This window comes from Haliaeetus leucocephalus, unplaced genomic scaffold (assembly GCF_000737465.1).
Source record: "Haliaeetus leucocephalus isolate CR32 unplaced genomic scaffold, Haliaeetus_leucocephalus-4.0 Scaffold339, whole genome shotgun sequence".
Taxonomy (NCBI): Eukaryota; Metazoa; Chordata; class Aves; order Accipitriformes; family Accipitridae; genus Haliaeetus; species Haliaeetus leucocephalus.
Window position 1 is genome coordinate 19,355,215 of NW_010972775.1, and position 23,330 is coordinate 19,378,544.

Sequence of the window (23,330 nt, forward strand, 5' to 3'; positions counted from 1 at the left end):
TACAAAGTTGGTTCTGAACCTTTCCACAAACAGTCTCAGATCTACTTCTCCCTCCAGCTGATTCCAGTTTGATCTGCTGTGAGACAGCAGAACAACAATTGTATTCCAATTTCACCTCTGTGTCCCTTGATATCCAATTTTCAGTACCACATGAGGCATCAAGTGAAGATAATTTTTCTCAGGAATTGATGTGACTTTGGTGTGACAACCTGTGAGCCATATGAACAAAGCACTTCCTGCATAATATCTGTTCAGTAGCATAGTAAGTTTGAGTGGCATTTGGGACAGAGAGCACTACCTAGCTAAAGGTTACATTTTTGAAGTTTCTTGCAGACTTTCCCCTCTCCACATGCTTACATGCCCGTATTTGCACCCACGCAAGTCAAACACAAAAGTTTTCATATCCACTTTATCAAATAGCTTTTCAGATACCTATGTGACTGAATTTCTATATATCTATACTTTTAGCATACAGACTCCTAAATCTCCACATGGACATTTATTCACAGAAGTTCAAATGCATGCAGAGAGGTTTCTATCAACAAAGGACAGACATATGCACACATAAGTAAGATAGACTTTTGCTTCAGGGCAAAGTGTATGACCAACCTACATGTAAGTCAAGTCCTTGTGTAGGTGTTATGCAAAACTTGCACCCTACTTCTTCCCATCCTTCCTGAATCTTTGACATATGCAGAAACAAGTATTTAAACCCTACACTTACATGTTCATCTACAGAATTCATTGCCTGCCATTAGATTTATAAGAGAAAGACTGAAGCAGCAACAGTGACACTGAAATTGCTCCAAAGCCCTGTTCAGAAAGAAAAGCTTTAACACGGGGTCATTTCAAAGGATAGAGAATAGATTTTAGGGGTTTAGATTAGGTTTCAGAATGAACACAGAAATCTGATCATTTATGACCCCCAACATATCAAGCAGCAAATATTTCAGCAAAAACATTTTTTATTAACCATACAGCGGTGACATCTACCTAAAGAAAGTACATGGCCACAATTTCAGGATTGCTCAAGAACACCAATATCTTTACTATCTTCAAATAGGGCAGTTAGCACCCCCATTTTTAGACAAAAGATAAAACACAATATAGGAAGTATGTTGCTAAGAACAGCATGGAGTTCACATCTCTTGAGCCCTAAGAGAGTACACCGTCTACTGGTTTTCTAAGCTACCCAACTAGGGACATAAGGAAGTTAAAAGCCGTCTATGAGTTAGAGACAAATTCACACACAAGGACATGAAATGGCTTTAACAGGACTCATCATTTACCTGTTTTAGCCTCAGGTTATACAAATGTCACTGATGCGCACAGGTCAGTTTTCCCTTTTTGCTTCAGCCTCTACCAGCTCCCACCGGCTTTAAGGCTGGAGATTCCGCTTAGCTAACTTATATTTCAAATAAATTATTAAAGCATTTGCCAAAAAGCGTTACACTTTGTGTACTGGGTTAAAAATGAAGTATTGCACGCAAGGGCAGATGCCTGTTTATAGCACCAGATTCAATTCATTAAATATTATGCACTTACTTGCATGGGAGTTTCATACTCTTTCTGTGATGGATTCAATCTGTTCCCTCAATCCCTTCACTCTGCTTTCAAATGCAGGCAGCCACTGCTCCATTACATATCCATGAAACATGCAGCTACAAAGGGAGCTGAGTCAGACAAAGGGGATATAATGGGCCAAATGCTGACTTTAATGGGAGCTGCACAGAGGTTTGGCACATAGTTCAGACATATACAACACACATAGTAAAGGTCAGAAGTTTTAAAAAGCTTTGAGGAAAACAGGAAGATGCATAACCATGTTTTAAGGAGCTACTTTTATAGAATATTTACTGTGCTATTCAATAATTTAAATGTGTGGCAGGGAACACTAGTTGACATAGCAACTGTCACATCACATTACTTGAGCAACCTTATCTATATGGATGCCTTCCTTGAAGGAAAAACATTCCTCCAGATTTCATGCAAACATATGTACTTTGCTTTTTGTTATCATTTTTCAAGTCAACATCTGGTCCACAGTTAAATCCATCCATGCTTCCCCATATTCTCATTTTCATTTTATAATCAACTTTGAGGAACACTATTTCAAATGCAAACATGTTTTCTGAGACCACATGTTCCTTCACTCTCCTTTCCCAGTCTTGTTGTTCTTTCCAAGACATTCAGTTATGTTCACCTGATCATAAAAGATCAAGTTATTGCCAACATTAAGCTACACACATCACCTGAACCCTTTGAATCATGATGTGTATGATTACAAAGATCTCGCAATTGCAAGAATTGATGTGCTTGGTCTTGCAATTGTAAGACTAGGTGAAACGGATTAAGACCAATATATTTAAGTCCACAGTTAATAGAGTATATACATGCTCAGCTGGGTGGCTTGCCCTGTAAGCACCAGCTGGCTAAACCTCAGTACTTTGATCACTTGCAGTCAGACAGACATATTCAGAGAGTTGCAAGAAGCTGAGAGCCTGTGAAGCACACGATTCCATACCATTACAGGTATTCAGAATATAGTACTGAAAAACACTGAGTTGAATTAGGCAGTAAGCATAATGCAACTGTGATTATGAAATGTCTCCTTTTGCTAGGCAAACATGGATCCCTTCCCAACCCAGGTCTGGATTATATTTTTACTTTCTAGGCTATGCTGGCCAAATGTTCCCACACTGGTGTGCAGCTATTTCAATGAAATGTGCACATCAGGACTCTACACACAGAGTAAAGCAGAAAAATTAAAGCAACATCCAGCTTGGTACTGCTTTTTCCCCAGCCTTTATCTGAATTGCTGAAACACATCCTTCAGTCACAAACTAAATTAAAGACAATGCTATACGAGAGATGTAATTTGAGTTTGTTTAATAAATATAAAATGTACCAGTGCTTTACTTTATCTAAAGTCACCTTTACCTTAATTTTGGCAGTATTTCAGATTGATGACACACTTACAGAGGCTGCTTTTGCCAGATTTCCATCTTGGAAGGAGAATAGTAAATTACCCCAACAAGTAGTTCCACATAACCAAGCCTAGGTCAGCTCTGATAAGAGAGCAAGCTCAGAGAAACTACATTAAACTGCATTCTGTAACATTGACACAGCCTGAATAGCTGTGTCCCCCAATTCCCTGTTTTTACAATGGAATAAAAGCATTTCTCTCTCTCTCCTAAGAGCCTTATTGAAATAAATACATCAAAGCTTGGGAGGCATGCAGATGCTGCAGTAACAGCAGCCATTCAAGTATCTAAGATAGATATTTTTCCCGCAACCAATTACATTTTCTTCTACAACTCGAGTTTTACTCAGTGATTTGTTGCAAATGTCTTGTGATAAATGTTCCATGGCACGTAACAGTTATTGTAAATTATTATATACAGCATATAGAAAATGCTACAATAAGGTATGTTTATTTAGTGTTATAAAGATGTTAATCACCCATGCTATGCTTTGTAAGCCCTTACAACACAATTTACATTCTCATAAAAATATCTGTACAGATATGCTAACAGAACAGAACACTCAGCCCATCAAAAATAAATTAAAAATGCTCCCAACCAAGACCAAGTCCTATGGAAAAGCAACCATACCCATTTTCTCTTTGAAATATGCAGGTCATTTCAGACCACAAGCTATGCATCACTTCTGGACAACCCATCTGATCACAATGATCACATATAAATCTGTGTTGGAATCAACCCCTCTTTAACCTATGTCCAAGAATTAAATGCCATCAAACTTTAAAGCTCTTCACAGGCAAACTTGCAGACAGGCTGCTAAATTCAGTATTTTTCCAGAGTCTAAATTACTAGAATTTCAAACATAAATGATTAGATGGACAATATTTTCTTTGGGAACTGTGGGAAAATAAGTATATTGCAGTGGATATTTATTTCATAAGTATTATAGACATCATTTTACCTATGCAATACTTAACCTTTATAGATGTAAACACAGATGAAGCTGAAAGAGGAAATCCCACCACATATGAACATAAGACATACAAGGCATACAGCTTTCTTACTCAGATTAAGGTACTGCCCAGGTATGTGGTTAACCCAAGCAATTGTCAAGGCTTTGTACAGAGTTCATTTTAGGAGGCGAGGGATGTTGGGGAGCCACCAGGAGCAAAGGTGGAGAAGTTGGAGCGAAGCTGAAGGAACCGATGGTGTCAGGGATAGAGCTGGCGAAGAGAACTAAATTGAAGAGGCTCTAGCCAGGGTTTTGGCAGTCAGCAGTCAGCAGAGCCACCAGAGCAGAGGAAGGTTGTGGCTCTTGGGAGCAATGTGATACAGTCTCAGAGCATCATGTGAGCTCTGGCAGAACCAAGCAATGAGGATTCTAATACTTCTTGCTGCTTCACTATCCACACCAGGACCTGAGAAGTACACAACTAAACATGCCCTACACACTTACTAGCTCTATCTTCTACTCTGTTTCCAATTGCTTCTCAGTAACGCACCTCTACCCAGTGTACCCTGGGACACCCTTGGCTGCCTTTCCCGACTGGACCTCAGCAATGTCCAAATGAATTGCAAGAGGAAAAATCAGTGGGCCATGTTTGTATGAGCAAGACTAACACTAATAAAACTGAATTCAGAGAGCAAAACATTTGGTGCAGAGAACCTGATGTTCACAAATTCTAGCCTGGTGCTGAAAACAAAAAGCCCATTGGAGGTTGGGGCACTTCAGTGTGCTTCTGGAGTGCATCCTCTAATTTCATTGCAGCCAAAAGTAATCCACGCACTCTGAGACTGCTCCTTGATATGAACTGAAGCACAGTACATGGGGACAACCAGGAAATTTGCTTCTAAGAGCACTCCTGGTGTGAAGTAAAACTAAAATGCAGACACACTGGACAGCACATGAGAAAGATAAGAGATCAACTACAGCAAGACTGTTTGCCTCTCCCATCTGGATGAAACTTGAGTTCACAAGAAAAGTTTAAAGCTCAAGGGAGGGGAAAAAAAAAAATCATGCAACCTGTTTAGTGTTTTAATTTTCTGCCCATGTCTTTAACTAACAATGACTGAGTTAATAAGTACTGCTTTTCTCTGAAGGAATTGGTTTTGAAACAATTTGATCTGTTCACTAGTCAGAACAAAAGGTCACATAGGTAACCAAATCCAGAAAGACTTGCCACTTTAACACAGTCTGCTGCCTTAAGAGTCAATTCCAAATCTGTTGAACTGTGGGAAAAATATTTGGACAAAATACTTCAAATGTATATATCCATATGTATAGGTATGCATCACATATACAAACACCCCAGCAGACTTTAGAGAACTAATGAAAATTTATTAAAACTCATATAAAGAAAAAATCACATCAGTCAAATTTGATGTGTGTAGGAAGGCTGGCCACATGTTTATACCATATAAAATCCAGAAACAAAGAACTTCCAGTAAAATCCTTTAAATCATACTTTTAAAAGTAAATATTAAAAGCCAGATGATGTAGGCTTTACTTAACTAACTAGACTTACTGATCTCTCTGAGACTGTTTCTGTGACTATGGGCTGGTGACTCAAGCTAAAGTTTTGCAAGGGGGTCACAGTAGTCAGTCAGTCTGTTGTTTATAATATAATAAGGTGTTTATTCTGCTAAGTTTAAGCTTTTAATGTAGACAGCTATCATATAATTTAGGCTCCCACGTGTACTTGTTTTGACTTGTTCCTGTGGGAAATAATTTCTTCCTTGTGTACATGTATCTCATTAATACTACTTGTTCCTAATACTATTAGATCATTTAACAGAGTATTTGTGCCAAATGCACTGTTTCACCTGCATTTATTTAATAATTCTTTATTTTTGCATTGTAGTTGTTACAGATTCCCATTCCTCTTGTGCAGCCTAAACTAACTTAATGCTGTTTGCAACTATGTTCCTTTGAATGTGAATCAGTAGGTATGCACAACTGCACTCATAGAACAAAGTTTGGCCCCCAGTGTAGACACTTCTCTCCATTATCACACCACTGCCTATCTCGCTTCAGAAAAATGTTAATGGAATATATAAATTAATGTCAGGAAATTAATTATATACCAATAGTATATACCAGTAGTCTATACCAATACCAGAAAGTCTTTTGACTACACTTGTACCTTGGAAAGGTCTCCTACCTTCAGCTATATGAATTACAACCCATTAGCAAACGTCCAATTGAGATTGTATGCAAAAGGAGCTTGAAATGAACATGGAGTACTGAACTTCTTTGTCTTGCCTTTGTTGTATTACTAAGAATACTATTAAAGCCTTTCAGGCATAATTTATAGCTTACCCTTTCAAAACAAAAAAGAAAAGTATGTTTTTAATGACAGATGTCATTAGTTTCCTGCCACGTTTGGAAGCTGAAAGTTTAAGAGGTTTCCTGTGTTCTGTATTCCCTAAGTGACACAGTGGGTCAATGCATAGGTTCATGTCTTTGCCATAAATGTTCCAAAAATTCTATAGCCCATCACTTCACAACAGCTTCAACACTCCTCATTTAATCTAGATGGGTTGCAACCTGGGCTTTTGGTATTATGCAACTTGGAGTCAAGTTTCCGTTAATGACAGTGGTATCAAGAGTTGTTACTTACACAGTTGCATTTTTTCACATTCCATAGTCAAAGACACTTGCCTAAGAGAGTAAGTAGGAAGAAATCAGGCTGTCTGAAGATACTGCGATCCTGATAGCAGGAAGATAAAACTTAGATACAATTATTGATCAAATCTTAATAAGCCGTTGATACTCTGAACAGTGACTCATGAAACAGAAACACCAGTAAGCACGTACTGACTTCTACTGCTTGTAACACAATTGAAGTTTATCCCTGTCAGGCTGACACATGGCTGTGTTAGGAAAACACCAACATTACTAGCAGTAGGCAAGGCAAAGCTGGTAGGGTTTAAAGAATATCTTGGGAGAACTGCCAAATAAAAAGGATTTAACTCAATTCCTGGGCATGGTCTCACTCCAAATTTACCCCTCACACACCAGTACTGGAAATAGGAGGCAATTAAACCTAAGACTGAAGAAGATATCATAAAGTAAAAATAATATGAATAAGAATCAGTAAAACCTAATACAATTTCACATATATATTTGCCCTTGTTTAAGGATTTCAGAATTCTATCCAAACTATAATGCATTAATTTCACATCATCCTGAATTAGAAAAATGTTACCCCATTGAACAAACTCAGAAAGAATAACACATTTACCCAAGGTGATTTTTCAGCTACCAGCAGGCTTTGCGTAGAATTTAAAAGCCCTGATTGTCAATCCTCCTTTCTAATCAGCAGCCCACCAACACAAATCCCTGACAGGTAAACTGAATCCAGTTCATATTCAAAACAAAACCCAAAATATATAAACAAGCAGACCATCTTAAAAGCAAAGAAAGTGCAACTACTCAAATTTCAAAATATTTTGACCAATTCTAACCTGTCTCTTTATCCTTCGGATCAGTTAACAGCAACATTCTGCAAGTAGGATTATTTCGGTAGAGAGGGACAAAACACACACAGGAATCTTCAAGTTTAACCTAAAAAACAAACAAGCCCTGTAGCTGTTTGTACTGCAAAGCTCACGAGAAGTATTTCATGTATTAGATGCAGTTATGTTTTACTAACATGCATGCTATAAGCTTAGCACAACACCCTCTCAATCCTGAACTTCAAGGCTCTGAAACATACATAAAATTCTAATATTATCAGTAAGTAATGTTAATTTAAAAGAAATCAAGCTACTGAAGTTAGTGAAGACCTTAATGCTGACTTACTATGATTAGTACATAACCTGGCTTTGAACACTGTTACATGCAGACAAATGGTGTTATGACAGACAAGACGCATCAAATAAAAACAAATACAACTTGCACTTCTTACAGCATCATCCAGCTGAGTACTTGTGGTGTTTTGCAAACAATGAATTAAGCCTCAGGGTACAGGGAGTATCAAAGCATTAGGGCAGTGCCTGGGCAGTTTATCTGTGAGGCACAGGGAGGGTAGATAATTGGCACAAGGTGGTTATGGTGAAGGCAAAGCTAAAATCAAAATGCAGCTCTCAAGCTCTCAGTCTTAGACTAAACTTCTAAATGATGTGACACATAAACACAAAATTACTGTGCTCAAACAGCTCTATATGCATAGAAATGACGATTTCCATATGAATATTGCAAATGCTCTCATGTAAGTTTAGGTACAGGCAAAGAGCGTGCATAATTTAGCACAGTATGTACTGTACTTTCAAAAATCTGGTCCATTGTGTATGTGTGGGTGTGCCTCTCTAATTGCACCCATTTGTCAGTTTGCTATGAAACTCAAATCAGTCATGTGATACATTTAATATTTCTTGGTGCATGGAATGAGTAGTATGAATACGGATTATTCAAGATAACTTTAAGTTGAAACTAGTGTTCACTAGTTTATTAGCACCAGAATCCTGGGACCCTCTATGCAAACACTGGACTCCAGAAAAAAAAATGAAAACTGCCTGAAATCTGTATTCATGAGCTTCCCAAAAATCTCAGTATGTTCTGGGGATTCAGTCATTCTTTGCATGCTTCAAATATAACACCATTGATGTCATTATGGCAGTTGGGAGCATTACTATAATGAAAAGGCCAGCACTATTTCCAATACTGCTATGATTGTTATTTTGTTTTATAAGGTAATGTGCACTTTCACAGGTGCTAACAACATCAACATGAGCCAAGCATAGCTTTCTGTGTATGAATGCTGCCAATTGATGGAAGCTGAAATGTGCTTCCATCCTGACTTGCAATAATCCTTGCTATTTGTGTACTAAATGCTTGACCAAAGACCATACCATACCAAAAAGAAGTTCTGTGATCCGAGCAAGTGGGCTGACAGCCACTTAACACTTGCTAAATAATTATTCACGGTTGCCAATCCTGCCACTTGAAACCTGCTTTAATTCAGATGCAGAGAAAAAAAATACACCTGGTAACTGCAGCCATTATTCAAACACCAAAATCCTCATCTTTCAGGTTGTAGGTATATAATAGAGATTGTTAACCGAGATGTTCACTGGGGATGGACCTTCACCTTACCACATTTAATTTATTTTTAATTACAAAATATCAACATTTGTCAAACTATTTATTATACAGTATAAGAAAAAAACAATACAGCAAGAACATTACTGTTACTTATGGCCTTGACTAGCTGACTGCAGATTAGATTAGAGCTGAATTAAATGAATGCAAAGAGAAATGTGTTGCTATGAGACTCAAATCAGTCATGTGATATATTTAAGGTCTGATGACAAGCCACAAAATCAAGACAGTTCTGAATCAAAAGCCATAAGACCACCTTTAAACTGATCTCACTGTGTCTAGCTATTGCAGGAATACACACAGCACTGCTTGGGATTTAACTTACCTTCCCTTCTAATGGGACAGCAAATGAGCCTCTAAAAGTACAACCAGGCATGAAAGGCTGAGGTAAGGACACAGAAGCCCTAAACTGGGGGATCTTTGCATTTTCAGGTTTGTTTGTATTTAACCCTACATGGTCCACTAGAGGGCATTAAAAGAGTATTTAAAGCTGGTTATATTCACGGCTCAAAGATGAAGCTATCCACCCAAAACAGCGTTTTTCTGGAAACTACTGCATATTATTTTCCTAAATTGTAGAAAAGCCACCATATTCCAAACATTTATTTCAACTAATCCACTTACAGGTTTGATAGTACAATAATAGTTAGCCCAGTACACCTTTTATGATCTAGAAAATGCCCAGAATGAAAGGTCTCGTATGTTGACTGGAGTCAGAATTTTTAATAGGCCCGCTCAGTCATCTCCAATGCATTCCCCCTAGGTGGCTCAAGAATGGACCCTAAAGCATTGGCACCTACAGTATTTATACCATCTATCAATCACATCTGATCAGAATTCCTTTGGGAGAACCCATATTCAAAATTATCAATGTAAGTATTGGAAAGAATGGAAACAAAAGATAGACTATTACACAATACCTGTGTAAACTGCACAGTAGAAGCAGAATACAGAGCTGTGCCATGGTATAAACAGCTAGCAAACTCACTTTTGATTCAGCCCTCTAAGGAGGCAAGTCAAGATGCAAAGTTTGGCTAAGTAGTTCAAACCCTCATCCACACTCAGAGGGTTTTAGACTTGTAGTTTAAGCTTACCTCTCATTTGCAGCATGCAAACTATTTGAAATAATGCAGAATTTGCTGATTTTAAGAGACTTGTAATCCAGCCACACCAGTTCACCCCTATTCTCAGGCAGACTATGAGCATAACCAACAAACTAGCTTGCAAGTATCTAACTTGCCGTATGAAAAACATCAGCCCATTACCTCTTCTCCTGCAGGGATCGAAAAAATATCAGGAGTGGATGACGATTTCTTCAAGAGTTTTTCATAGTATGTTTCAGCATCTACTTGAAGAACCTCTGGATCTCCTGCTAAGGTATCTACCAAATAAAGGCAACCTGTAGTTAAAATAAAACACATGATATTTTTACTTTTTAAATGAACTAAGAAACAAGAATTTTTAAACCGCAGTTTCCTGAGCAACTGCTTTTTGTAGCTGGGCCCTTACTGTTCCCATTAGAGCCTTTTCTATAATCCTTGTCTAAAACAGTAAGGCTGGCAAAAACCTATCTACATGTTATTTACCTCTTGACATGCAATTTTACAAAGTAGAACCATGACAGCATCAAATCACATTTGTCTCCTTTGAATTCAACAAGCACAGTCTCAAATTTCTCCAGGTGTAAGTAAATTGCTTTAAAGCTGGACACTGCCTGAGTTTTAGTACTGTCCAAAAATACAACAGGAAAAGAATTCCAAAACTTCCACTCTTTCTTGGAAGACTGCCCCTTTATGGGTCAGTCCATGATCTGTTGCATATCATTAGTTTTCTCTTTCTCTTTTTTGAGTAACTTCAGTTGGGCACAACAATGAAATAATGTAAAAAAATATTAAAATATTCACCTACATAAGAGTTCCCAAAATAGTAACCATCATCTTTTATGCAACATAACTTTTAATCCATGTGACTCAGTGCTGAAGGGTATTCATGCAAGGTATTTGTTAATCGCATGCAAACAAAAATTACATACATCTGATGCCTGTTACCGAAGTGCAAAGTCCAGCTCGGTGCTTGTGAGGAACCAAGCAACCTCTTTCTGGCATAACAAACCAGACTGATCGGTAGCTCATCACCAGCTCAAATAAAGAACATCAAAAGAAATGCGTTAGCAGTCCAAATAGCATTCTGCCAGTCTTCTATCATAGGAAGGAAATAATTTCAATTTAAGGGGCTTTCAGTCAATATGCTACACTTGCAACTCTTGTAAACCCCAAACTGAAGACAAAATCTTCTACAACACTGCTATAGTTGGAATCTTAGTTCTGAATCCTCCATTTTTAGTCATGGTTTGCTCTCACATGGCAGCTCCTGTGACCCAAGTTTAAAGTGAAAATAACTGCACTGATAGTAAGTGCAAAGTAAACGGCTGAGACAATGAACAGTCTTACAAGGGCCATTGCAAGAACTGTCTATATTAAGATTCAGAAACTATGAATCATAAAAGTACTGTATTGAAAATTATACCTCTCCATATAAAAGTAGGAGCATGGGATTTGCAGTACAGGTCAGACTATTCACCCATGGTCCCATCATTCTCCCTCTGGCAGTGATCACTATCTGATTCCTCAGCAAAGGGGTAAGAAACTACAACTGATAATTCACCACCACCCTGCACTGCTTAAAATGCTTTAAACACTATTTTCCTGCCCTTTGCAGCCAACAGCCTACATCCTGAGGCTTGACAGCAAAGCTATGTAGTCAGGATGCTGAACAGAAGCTACTCTGTAAATGGTTTTCATAGTGTGTTTGTATGTGACAAAATGGGAGACAAAACAGCATTGCAACACTGGCAAGTTGAGTCACATTATAAAATCCCAGCCAGTACTTAGCAGTGGCAGTTTTCTTCTGCAGCAGCCTTCCCTTGTGTACTGTGTAACACCATCAAGCAAAGAAGCCATATAAGGGAAAGAAATTAAAGATTATTAAAAACTTTAGTAATTTACTGAAGTAAATTTACTAGTAAATTAATTCTTTGCAAAAGAGCAGCATGTAAGACTTAAGTTTAGCACAAAGAAAAATATTGGCCATGCTAATAAATTGTATTCATGAGATGCTGCTTACAAGGCTACATCCTGCCATTGTTAAGCCAAAGCAATTTAATAAGCACAATCATGTTTTCTCCTCACTGAATGAAACAACTAGTACCTTCAAAGTTACATTAGCTTTCTGGTACATAATATGCTTGTATTCTAAAGTAATAGTGATCATTTGAAGGATGAAATAATGCCACAGATTAAATAATGAGGCATTAGAGAAAACTTCTGAACAACTTTCATGGAAGTAATTTTCTTCTCTAAAAAATCCTTTTAGATTTTCAGTTAACTTGTCTTTCCTGTGTAATACTCCGAAAATGTCCACGTGAGTTAGGAGCACATATTCCAATAAAGGGGAAATTAAAAAATTTTTCATAAAGAAAACAAATCTGTCTCAGCTTCTGTATATAAGGGAGATGGGGGGAGAGAGAGTGAGAGTGAGGTTCCTTTAGGGACAATATGGAGCAGAAGCCTAACTTTAGGTACCCTGGAGTGTCCTCAAGAAGTCAGTTGTGCTAAGGCTGGCTTTTGCGAACATGCTTCCAAAACTTGCACACACATGCACATATCACGAATACTGTTCGGCTACCATATGCAGGAGAAAAATCACTAGTTTGAAATTTTTTTTTACATTAACTGATGTGTTTCCCAGCTTTCCCCAGTACAAAGTGAAGGAAATATATTTGCCCTCCTGTATATGTCCCTTTTATGCTTTTTTTGTATACAGAAACAAAAAAAAACCTCAAGAAAGTCTAACCGTAACTATTGTTATTAGGCATTTGACTACAAAAATAATTATTGCTGGCTAACGGGATGTTATAAAGGTTCCAAAATCAAACGCAAAATAATCTGTTAACTTTGCTTTAAAAGAAAAGCAGCACTATTCTCCTGTGAGTGCTTCAGTCTGAGGCCCCTATCAGCATCTTGGGATACCAAAATCATGAAGTTCCAAGGGCAGCCTTTTAACCTAATTTGAATTACAGGATTTCATTCGAATTTGATCTTACCTAGCGGCAACAAAAGAACACACTGTGGCAGCCAATCTGCTAGACACCCAGCGAGCACTTCTTTCAAACCGGCGGTGTGCACAAAGGGTTACCATCTGGGGGAGGGAGGGAGGGGGGAGCGAAGGGGGGCCGGAGCGGGGAGTCATAAAAAGGGGGCCTCTTGCTGCAGCCACAGAGGAGGGACCATAAACCATAAGGAGAATAAATTTAGAATGGGAGGCCTACTGCATTAGAGGGATTCCTGACATTCACGCTGAAGTGGCTGACATCTTCAACAGCCAAAGCTGGTAAACAAGGTGAAGACATCATCTAGGCGGATTCTACAGCAGCAGTTACAATGAAGGGTTTGCAGACAGGTACCAGACGTTGTCTTTTACAGGGCACCAGCATTCAGGGCAAAGGAGGAGGAAGCGTATGCAATTCCGCTGAAAAAAACTTACCTAGAGATAAATAAACGAGAAATCTGAATGGGCGTATTTCCATTTCAAGCATACAGAATAGATTTTAAAGCAAAAACTAACACTGGTTCTGCTTCTCCTCTCTTTTGTTTCCTTGGAGCAGTCTGGGCCACATTCTCAAGCAAGGATGTGTAAGTGCATCTCATCTCACTCTAGTGATCCGTCATCAATTTGCACTAAGAATCTGATCTTGAAAGTGAAAATCTACAGCTAAAACCAGCTATACAAACAAGCAGGCACTGCCCATACAACTCAGTCATCTTTATGAGATACTACCCTCTGGCACCTATAAGGTACCTCAGCCTAAAACATGACACAACTCGGCCAATAAGGCATAAACCAAGGCCCCTGTTTCAGTCCTGATCCCTGAACTCAGCTTTTTCTAAACCCACTGCTGTTCCACCTCTGATTTTCTCCAGAATACAGAGCTGAATTTTATGGTGGTTTCATGAAGTGGACAAGTATCCTTCTTGAGAGATAAAAGTCAGACAAAGTTCACTCCACTTATGATCCAAAAAGATCAATATGTGGGAATCCAGATAGATCTGATTAACATGCTTATGTTCTGCATCAGGTAGATAAATAACAAATGCAATCACAAAATAGAAGACAATATTCTACCCTGAACTAGAAACTAATTTTTGTAGATTAGAGACAGACCCCCATCATTACAGATTCAGCACGAATTCCATTCTGTCAGTTGAAGCAAGCAGGAAATATTTTTCCATGGGCAAAAGAATTTATTCTCAATACAAGAGAAAACACATGGTGCACACACTTGTATGTGAAATTCCAGAAGTGAAACTACAGACTGCTGTAACGCCCAAAGGTAAATGACATGCTTCAATCTAATCAGATATTCTGAAGATTCTTTTTGATGATCCTTCTATATCCTCTGCCACTAAACCCTGTGCCATAACAGAAATAATTTAACTAGAACATAGATAACCATAGACTTATCTCATTAATATAATGATACGGCAATTCAAATCACCATTATATCCCTCAAGCTCTCTTTCACAAGACTAGTCATTTTAGTACCTATACATTAGTTTTACTATTTTGCCATTATCTAAAAAATCAGTTACAACTTGGGACAATCAACTCTGTCTCTTTGTAAAGATGTTTTAAATACTCATTTAAGTTTCAAATTAACATGTACTGCCAATATACTTAAGTCCTTTTTGACCATGAACCCAATACACAATTTATTAAACAAGGGATATGTGCTTTCATTGTTAAGAATTTTCTATTCCTGCATTCATGTGTAGCTTATTAATACTGTTTCCTTAAGCCAACAAAGTTGGTGATGCAGTTTTTTCAGACTAGACACACCATTGAGTTGATTAAGATGCATTGAGGTATTGCTGGTACTCCCAGGGAAGACTTACTTGTTGAAAAGCCCATTTCAGAGATTTGTAAGGGCATTTAGGATGCAGCCAGATTGTAAAGCAAAATACATCAACCTCACCGTAGATGAAGCATGAAAAGTGTTATGTCTGAAGTAAATTAATCATTTATCCTACAACTACTTTTTCATGTTCTACAAACACAGAGAATGATACTACATGCATCCATTAAGAATTGTGTATTTACAGAAGAGCCATCAGTCACCACAGGATTTGTATCTGAACTGTGCTTCTTTGTACATTTGTGCAAATTTGTGCATAATTTTACATGTAAAAATATGAAAAACACTTAAGTCTGATTTCTAGTGGTGCAGAAACAAGATAGATAAAAAGAATACAACATTTCTAACTTTCAAGTTTCATTATTTTTTATTCAGTTTTGCCATTTCTAATGCTTGCAATAGTAGTACTGGTTTTATTTATTGGCTTTATTTTCATGCCAATATATTTCACAATAAAAAAAAAAAACACTTCAGCAGGTTTTAACTGTTTCTGACAGTATTGTGAGGGTTTTTTGTCCAAGCAGTATTTTCCCCCCCTTTTTTTTTAATCAAAACCCACTCTGCAATATGAGACAATCATGTGCACCAACACAAAATGACAGTATATGATGTCAATATTTAGGAGGGAGTGTTCTTGTAATTAAACCAGGCAACTGAGACCAGAACTCCTAAGATTTCTTCTTAATGCAGGTGTGGTTTTGTGGCCCCCAACAAATCACTTCATCTTCTGTCTGGTTTCTTATCAGTTAAGTGTATGTCTTATCTACCACTTCAAAAGGGTGTGACGTTTTCCTTATCAGTGCCTCTGAAGTCACAACATAAGAAGACAAAGAAGTCATATAACATAAAACGTTCTCTGTTCTCCTGTGGACTGTCACTGCCACACTACAGCAGTACAACCATGACAGCGTCTAGGATCTAAAAATAACTTTTTTTGCCCTTCTAAATAGTGCACATATATAACAAAAGTGCTTTCCATCACTCCCACAGGAGTGCGAGCCCTGTGTTAAACAGCAGTGCCTAACATCAACTCTTCTCCTTTCCTTCCAATGAGCTTGAACAACTCTATGCATATGGTTATCATTAGACAACCATATTTCTTTAACCTTTCAAAGGAAGGAAGAGGTCTTTGGCACGTTCCTGGGAGTACATGCAGAACCTGACTCTCATATCCTGAATTTAATTGAGCAAGTACATGTCAAAAACCCAAGTTCTAGTGTAAGTGAAACTTCAGTATCATAACAACGTGTGGTGGCAACAGAGCTAGTGGGCAAACACCGTGGTGTGATATCTGTCCAACATGGCAAGGCAGCTCTTAACCACATGCTGTGCATCATTAATGAAAACAACTTTCTTTCCCACTGCATTGCTTTTCAACATTACTAATAGAGCAATCACTCTTGGAACACAAAGGATGAAAAAAATGCATTGGCGTTAACAGTTTTCTATGTTTTGATCCAAAAATGCCATTTATATATTACTTACTATTCTATCACAGTTCAAATGGCAAGAAGAGCTTCTGAAGACAAACTAAATACAAGTTTCTGTCTGTAAATAATTTTCTGCTGTGGAATCAATAAGTGAAGGCAGAAAGGAAATAAATAATCCTAATCCCATTCCCAATTAAGAAACCAGACAGATTAAATAGATTAATTCAACTGTAGCTATACATGTCATTACTGCAAGTTCTGTCACTCAACTGGAAGGCAGACCAAATGTTAGGCATCTCAAATGCAGGATGCTCTCATATTAGCCATCCCATTCCTGCTAACACATTTTTACTACTGATTTCAGAAAAGGGAAGAAAAAAGCTTTAAGTATACACATATATTTAGCAGAATGTAGATGAGCAAAGGCAGAGACTAGACAAACCTAACTGAAAAAGGTCAAACACCTTCAATTTCCACTCACTTCAATGAGCTCTGACAGCTCTCAGAACCTCATATGACTGGGGTCTCTAAAACACATTATTTATTTTCCAAAACTTAAACTAACTTATGAAATAGAAAAAAATTAGACAAGGGAATGAAAGAATTGATTTAATTATTTAGCTCTTTTTTGAAAAATACCTAGACGAAACCACATTATTTAAAATGTTTTCAAACCTAGAAAAGCAAGTGCATATTGAAGGGATCACATAATAAGTGCATATTGAAGGGATATTTCCTGCACTCTAACCTGCAGTACTGCCCTACCAAAAGTTCCAGCAAACAGGTTCCAACTATATCTGTTTTTCCTCAGATGGATCTTGAGCAGTGTTACGCTTACAAAAATAAAGCCACACCCAACTCATAATACAGATAATCAAAATACATCTGTGTAAACAGGCTACCCTGTCCTATTATACACAGAATGCACATCTGGACTGGCACATTTTGCACAAAGTTCTAACCTAATGTAATTGAAAAAAGATGAGGTATTATGGCCCAGAAACAGAATTTATAAATAAAAACTGTAGCATACTGTTAAACCATGGAACTGCTACCAGCTGTAACTATGACATGTCAGGAATTCATACTTCTGCACATTTAACTCTCTTTTTCACAGAGCTTAGATGTAAAAAAGAAGGAGGGACCTTACAGAATAACTCAGAGAAGATGTAGTCCTGAAGAAAAGGGGCATTCAGGATTGTAATTAATTAAGGCTTTAAGGTTCATGTTCACATCAGGTTTTCCTCAAGGAAATTCCACTGATTCAGTGGGATTGCTGCTAATACCTCTGAACCTATGAACATCAGAATTGAGTTCTTAATATGTACTGTTCTTCATACAACCAAGAAATGGGCAGAAAAGTTCCTGGAAAAGTCGAACTTCAACTACTGAAGGCAGTGGTATGGATTTTCTTGCATATGTAAGAAAAAAAAAATCTAAATTTGTCAACTTAATTATTTGTCTACCCCCTAAACCAAATAAAACATACAAGAAAAATATGCAAGTTTTCCAGAATGACTGTGTCCCTATCAGGGGCTTTTTCCAGCAATTATGTCAGTGCTACATCTCATTTCATCATACCTACAGCCAAAATAGCTATTCCAGCAGAAGTTCATAGTCCAGGCCTGTCCTCAAATTAGAGTCTGACTCTTAAAATCTAGGCAAAGAAGAAGTAGGAGGCCCTGAATGACACTGAAATATATCACTGAAGTATCTTCATTATTCAAAGAAGCTGATATGAAAGGAAAATGACAGAGAAGATTCCATGAACAGCAGTAGAGCCTTTATGAATCATAAGTTCAAATGTAGATAGTGGTAATTCAATCCAATTTTACAAAAATGGAAGAAAGAAAGGAGGATGCATTGCTCAAATGTCATCCTATAACTTAAGGAAAAAGAGGAAGACAACGTCTCCCATAGTGATAAACAAGGAATAGTGAAATGGCAGGGAATGACAACTGAGTTTGGCAAATGATCTAGCATGAAGATGATTTCATCCCATGGGGAGAAGCCAGACAGACTGACAGTTAGGACAGTTTCAGAAAGCAGCCATATGTTAAGACCAAGGAGCATTTAAAATTATTACTGAAACACTCACTATCACAACCTGGCACCAGGGCTAGCATTTAAGTACCACATTAAATACATTTCCCTATTACTACCATCATTCAAAGCAGGTATGGGAAACCTAACGCTGCACTATGCATGGCCCTTATCTTCATGTCATACAAACTATGGCAGTATGTGTGGCATGCCAAGAGTACCTGAAAGCCCTGGTTTGCTATCAGAAAGGACAACGTTCCCCAAACAAACGAAGTAGCGATGAAAATATGAGACAACTGCCTAGGTTTTCAGGGGTACCAGTTTCAGATATCACATACTTTTGAGTTGCAAATGCTTTACATCTGACAAAACTACTGCTCCCACCGGTAGAGTGCGTAAGTCTGCCTAAGAAAGCCCAGCAGCCTTTCTCCGAATTACTTGCAAGGAGCAATTTGTACAGCCAGAATAATCTCAAAATAAAGCAATTAATTTGAGGAAAAAAAGGAAAGAAACAAAAAAATCCCTTCCCCCAGTAATTTCCACTTTGCTAAATTTATTATGCAGCTGCAAATTAATACGTCACCTGCACTAGCTATCACAAGCCTCTTAGCCTGTCTCAGAACTTGCTTTAATAAACAGCTGCAAGTAGTGGAGGAAATATGTAAACATCTCTCTTGTTTCTCTGTGTCATTGTGTCAGCTGTTCTACATGTCTTTGAAGGTGCTCCAAAATCAGCATGGCTCTCCTTTTCCCTTTTTTCTCCTTTTGGGAGGAGGAAGAAGCAGAGAAGGAAGGATAGGCTGGCAACAGAGGGCTAACTGTGCTTGCTGTGCTCTTGACAGTAAGGCTGAGAGTGTTCAAATTCAGTTTACACAGGCTCTTCTGTAAGGACAAAAGGAACCACTGCTGGTGGTTAAAAATGCAAAAGGTTTTGATTGTAATGGTTTGACAATCAGCCAAAGATATTACTGGGGGGGAAACACAGCAAGGCAGCTATGACCAGAACGGGAGAAACAAGGAAAAACACATGGCTTGACTTCAGAGCAGAAAATTGACTTAGGCTTTGCATAAACGACAGCATACCTCCAAGCTTGCCTGATCCACAGTCTGCCTAGAATGAGAACATGAAGTCTAAAAGCAGAGCCTATTAAAAGGCATAATGTTTCTAAATGGCATCTGTTACGTACTAATAAGCATTACTTAAAGGACACAGGCCTTAAATTGCTACCAAACGTGCACTTATCTGAAACTGCTGCAAGGCAATCATTACAAAAATGTCACATGACACCATGGGAATTTGAATAATATAAAATGTTTTTATTTAGTTTGGCTTGAAATCATTACACAGAAAAAATATGGAGGCACTTTCTGAGATTTTGAAACTGTGCAACTTCACAGGAATGAAACACTAGCAAGAATTACATCAGCGGAGCCATTTGCCATCTGTTGTCAGTAATATTATAAAGACCAGCCACCAGACAGCAGTTTCAAAGGTTACAAGCACAACATTTTTAAGCATCCACAGACCTCTCAGTAACTGAGCAGGACACAGTTTACTTCGGATATGTGCGACCTGAGGGTCTGCCAATCATTTTGTAAAGACAACACCAGAACTGTGAATTGCCACGCAAAGTGTTTGGGAGTTTCTCAGTATGCAACCATTATAGAATATGGAAAATACATACCAGCCTGTTCTACATAGGTTCTTTGAACATACAACCATGCCTGCATACTTCCCACCTGCAAATTTAAACTGGCTAGACCTTCTCTTGTGTTGTTTGTTTTCTCATACTTCTTCTCCCAAGGGAAGGAGTATATTCACTGCAGTGCTATTATGGAAAGGGACTCAGGTTTGTTAGCTGGGTTTTGGACTGTATTTTTTCTTTGAGGGAAGTAGTTAGGGTTTTGTTTCCTGTGTTCTTTCCTTCTAGACCATAACTAGACTTTAACGTACTTAGGTTAAAGAAAGCAAGGTTTCAGTAACTTGCCTTACCTGTAGCATGGAAAGCAAGGAGATTATGACAGCCTTTACCTCTTAGATACACACACTCCTCAGTCCGAGTAAAATTCTACCTGTTCCACACGTGAGATTTTAGTTATACTGAAGGAGTATGGTTGTTAATGAGTCTCATCTTAGAGCTTTGAGTAGCTTTTCTATGTGTGGGGACCACATTCATGATATACAGCGCCTATACATTACCTGAATTTTGTGGTTCCACCTTCCAGGCTGCTGACCTCCTGCCTGTAAACTGATTAACATGGATTTCATGGAGGGCAGCGAGATTTCCATCTTGCTAGAGAGACAGATGGAAATTTAAGGCTTCATTGATGCAATTGTTAAACTAGACATACAGGTTTCTCATCTGGTAACTATTTCTCAGGCTCTAGAGTCATATATACATTGTTATTCACTAAATGTCCTTCCTAGCCTTGCTGTTACATGGTTAACACATGCAAATCTGACTTTCGAAGTGTGTAAAATAAAAAAGAACTTGTGACAAGGCTGAATTTAAAACAAGAACCTCAAGTTCTAGGTCAACAGCTGGCCTACTTTTCAACAGTAAGGTTTACCTAGGACCTACAAAGGGGCTCAGAAACCTGGAAGCATAAGCAATCTTGCTCTGTGCACAACAGTTACAGGAACAGACCACAAGACCTAGTTGTAGCATCTCAATCACAGTGCAATGTTAAGACTGAAAAGCACCATTTGCACAAGAAGAGCTAATGGCTGATTCCCATATGCTCTTATAGTGTGCTATACACTCATATTTATTTTAAACATAGGTATATCCAATTAAATAACTAAGCCAAAACTCGGACAATACCTAAAAACAATACCAGGTGTCCCAAAAGAGGAAGGAGATGGAAGAACTATTCTAAACATTCAATTTGAATGTAGACATTAACTGAAGTGCCCAACAGTACAATGTTTGCCTGGACGTGAAAAACCACGTCCCATCTTCTAGAGATATTTTATTTAAAAACATCAGCAGAATTAAGAGTCTTCCAAAAAAAAAACCACCCAACAGCATTATTACAAATGTTTGACTTTCATAAGTGGCTGATAGGAAGGATTAAATAGAGCGATCTGACTACGGCACATTTAGCCATGAGCAGCTAGAGGAACTAATGAACAACATCATTATTTTACTGAAGGGGATGAAGTAGGTACTTTAGATAAATGGCAGCAACTTAAAATGTGTTTCAGAAGATAAATTCACTTTCTCTCCATTTACCTGCTAGCGTGACAAATTAAGAAAGAAGAGTATAAAAACAGGGCAGGAGGGAAAGCAGTGCGAAAGCTAACTGAGGTGATGCAATGGGCCCTTATCCAAACAAGTGCGTGAACAGAGATTCTTGGAAGTGCTCCTAGTCAAATATAAACCAGGAACACTACACATGCCAGACTCCCTTGGAAATTCACAGTGGAGCATGTGCAGAAGATCCACCTGTCCTAAAATCAGCTCCCTTACCAATCACTAGGAGCACTGCCATTTGGGAACTAGCATAATGTCTGTTCATTTCAAAGCAGTGTAAGTCCACCATGTACTGAGTGGCTGAGTTCTCTCTATTGGCCTCTGCTGGGCAGAGCAGCTCTGCCTACTGTCAGAAACACTAGTAAATTTAATTTCTGTTGAAAGGAGATGAAGGGTGAGTGGTTTTCTCCCCCAAAAACTCATCATTAGAAACCACGTATTTCTTGTTCTACAGTCAACTCATGATCAGCAAAGGAAGTTTCTACTGAATGCTTTTTAAAGAAAGGGTAAATACACTGCAGCATAGAAAGCCTTTTATATCTCATCTCTACACCAAAACAATCCAACTAATTATTCTTCTGTGGTCAAGAAGCAACATGTTTACTGCTCCTTTTGTCCCTGTTAAACCATGGTTTTGCTCAGTTAGGGTAAACGCCTGCTGATGCTGCCTGAGATTTGGCCTTAAAAACGTAGACACGTTTTTACACAACATTCCCTCTGCTCTTTAGTAGTTCCGAAGTCCTTAGCCATTAAAGTCCCAAACTCATGCACCTGTGCTGCGAGACCTCTGAACACACATTGGAAACAGGCATTTGGAGATGAGCCTTTCACCAGCATCACCTGCCGAACCACAGCTGACAGCAATCATCAGGCCAGTTCCTCTCTGCTTCAGGATGGGTTTGGACTAGCCTAAAACCTGTAAAAGTTACCTGTAGCTTAGGAAAAGGGCAAAAAAAAAACCCCAAAACCCAACCAACCCCGTAGCAGCCCGCTCTGGTTGACCCCGCTTTGTGCACGGGGGGTCGGACCGGACCATCTCCCTCAAGCGGTCCTGCGAAAGCAGGGCGCTGGGAGCACGGCCACGGAGAGCCGGGGCTCGCCCGGGCACGACCGCAGGCGACCGAGCGAGGTTTTGCTGGCAAGGCCCAAGCGTTTTGCGGCGTTTTGGCCGCTTCTGGAAAGCCTGGCCGCGGCGCCGCGGGGAGCCCGCCATTTCGGGGCTCCTCACAGGAGGCGCGGGCCGGCGCCGGCGGCGCCCCCGGACAGCCCGGGCGGGCGGTGCGTCAGCCAGGCACCGCCGTCCAGCCTCTGCGGGTGGGCAGCCGGCCCGGCGTGAGGGCAAGAGCCGGAGGGAGGCGAGGCGAGCGTGGCGGCCGCCGTGAGGAGGCGGCGTGAGGGGAGAGACGGGGCAGGGGCCGGCGGCGTGGAGGAGGCCGGGCCGCGGGGGAGCTCCCGAGCGCTCTCCCTCCCCTCTTACCAGCGGCGGCTCTTCCTCCTCCCTCGGCCTCCATCCCTTCCTCCGAGGCGGGCTCCCGCCCCCCC

The 23,330-nt window shown here is 39.2% G+C and overlaps 1 protein-coding gene across 1 annotated transcript in view; it reads right to left on the bottom strand.

The window, feature by feature from the left end:
* FAM169B (family with sequence similarity 169, member B) overlaps nucleotides 1–23,001 on the bottom strand; it is a 40,343-nt gene extending 17,342 nt beyond the window's left edge. Inside the window, exons 1-5 of the mRNA XM_010572303.1 lie at nucleotides 22,766–23,001; nucleotides 20,732–20,825; nucleotides 19,615–19,642; nucleotides 10,353–10,486; nucleotides 7,452–7,551 (exon numbers count right to left, since the gene is read on the bottom strand). Of these exons, the coding sequence (XP_010570605.1) occupies nucleotides 7,452–7,551; nucleotides 10,353–10,486; nucleotides 19,615–19,642; nucleotides 20,732–20,825; nucleotides 22,766–23,001 (592 nt within the window). The remainder of the gene's footprint in view (nucleotides 1–7,451; nucleotides 7,552–10,352; nucleotides 10,487–19,614; nucleotides 19,643–20,731; nucleotides 20,826–22,765) is intronic.
* Between the last annotated feature and the right edge of the window lie 329 nt (nucleotides 23,002–23,330).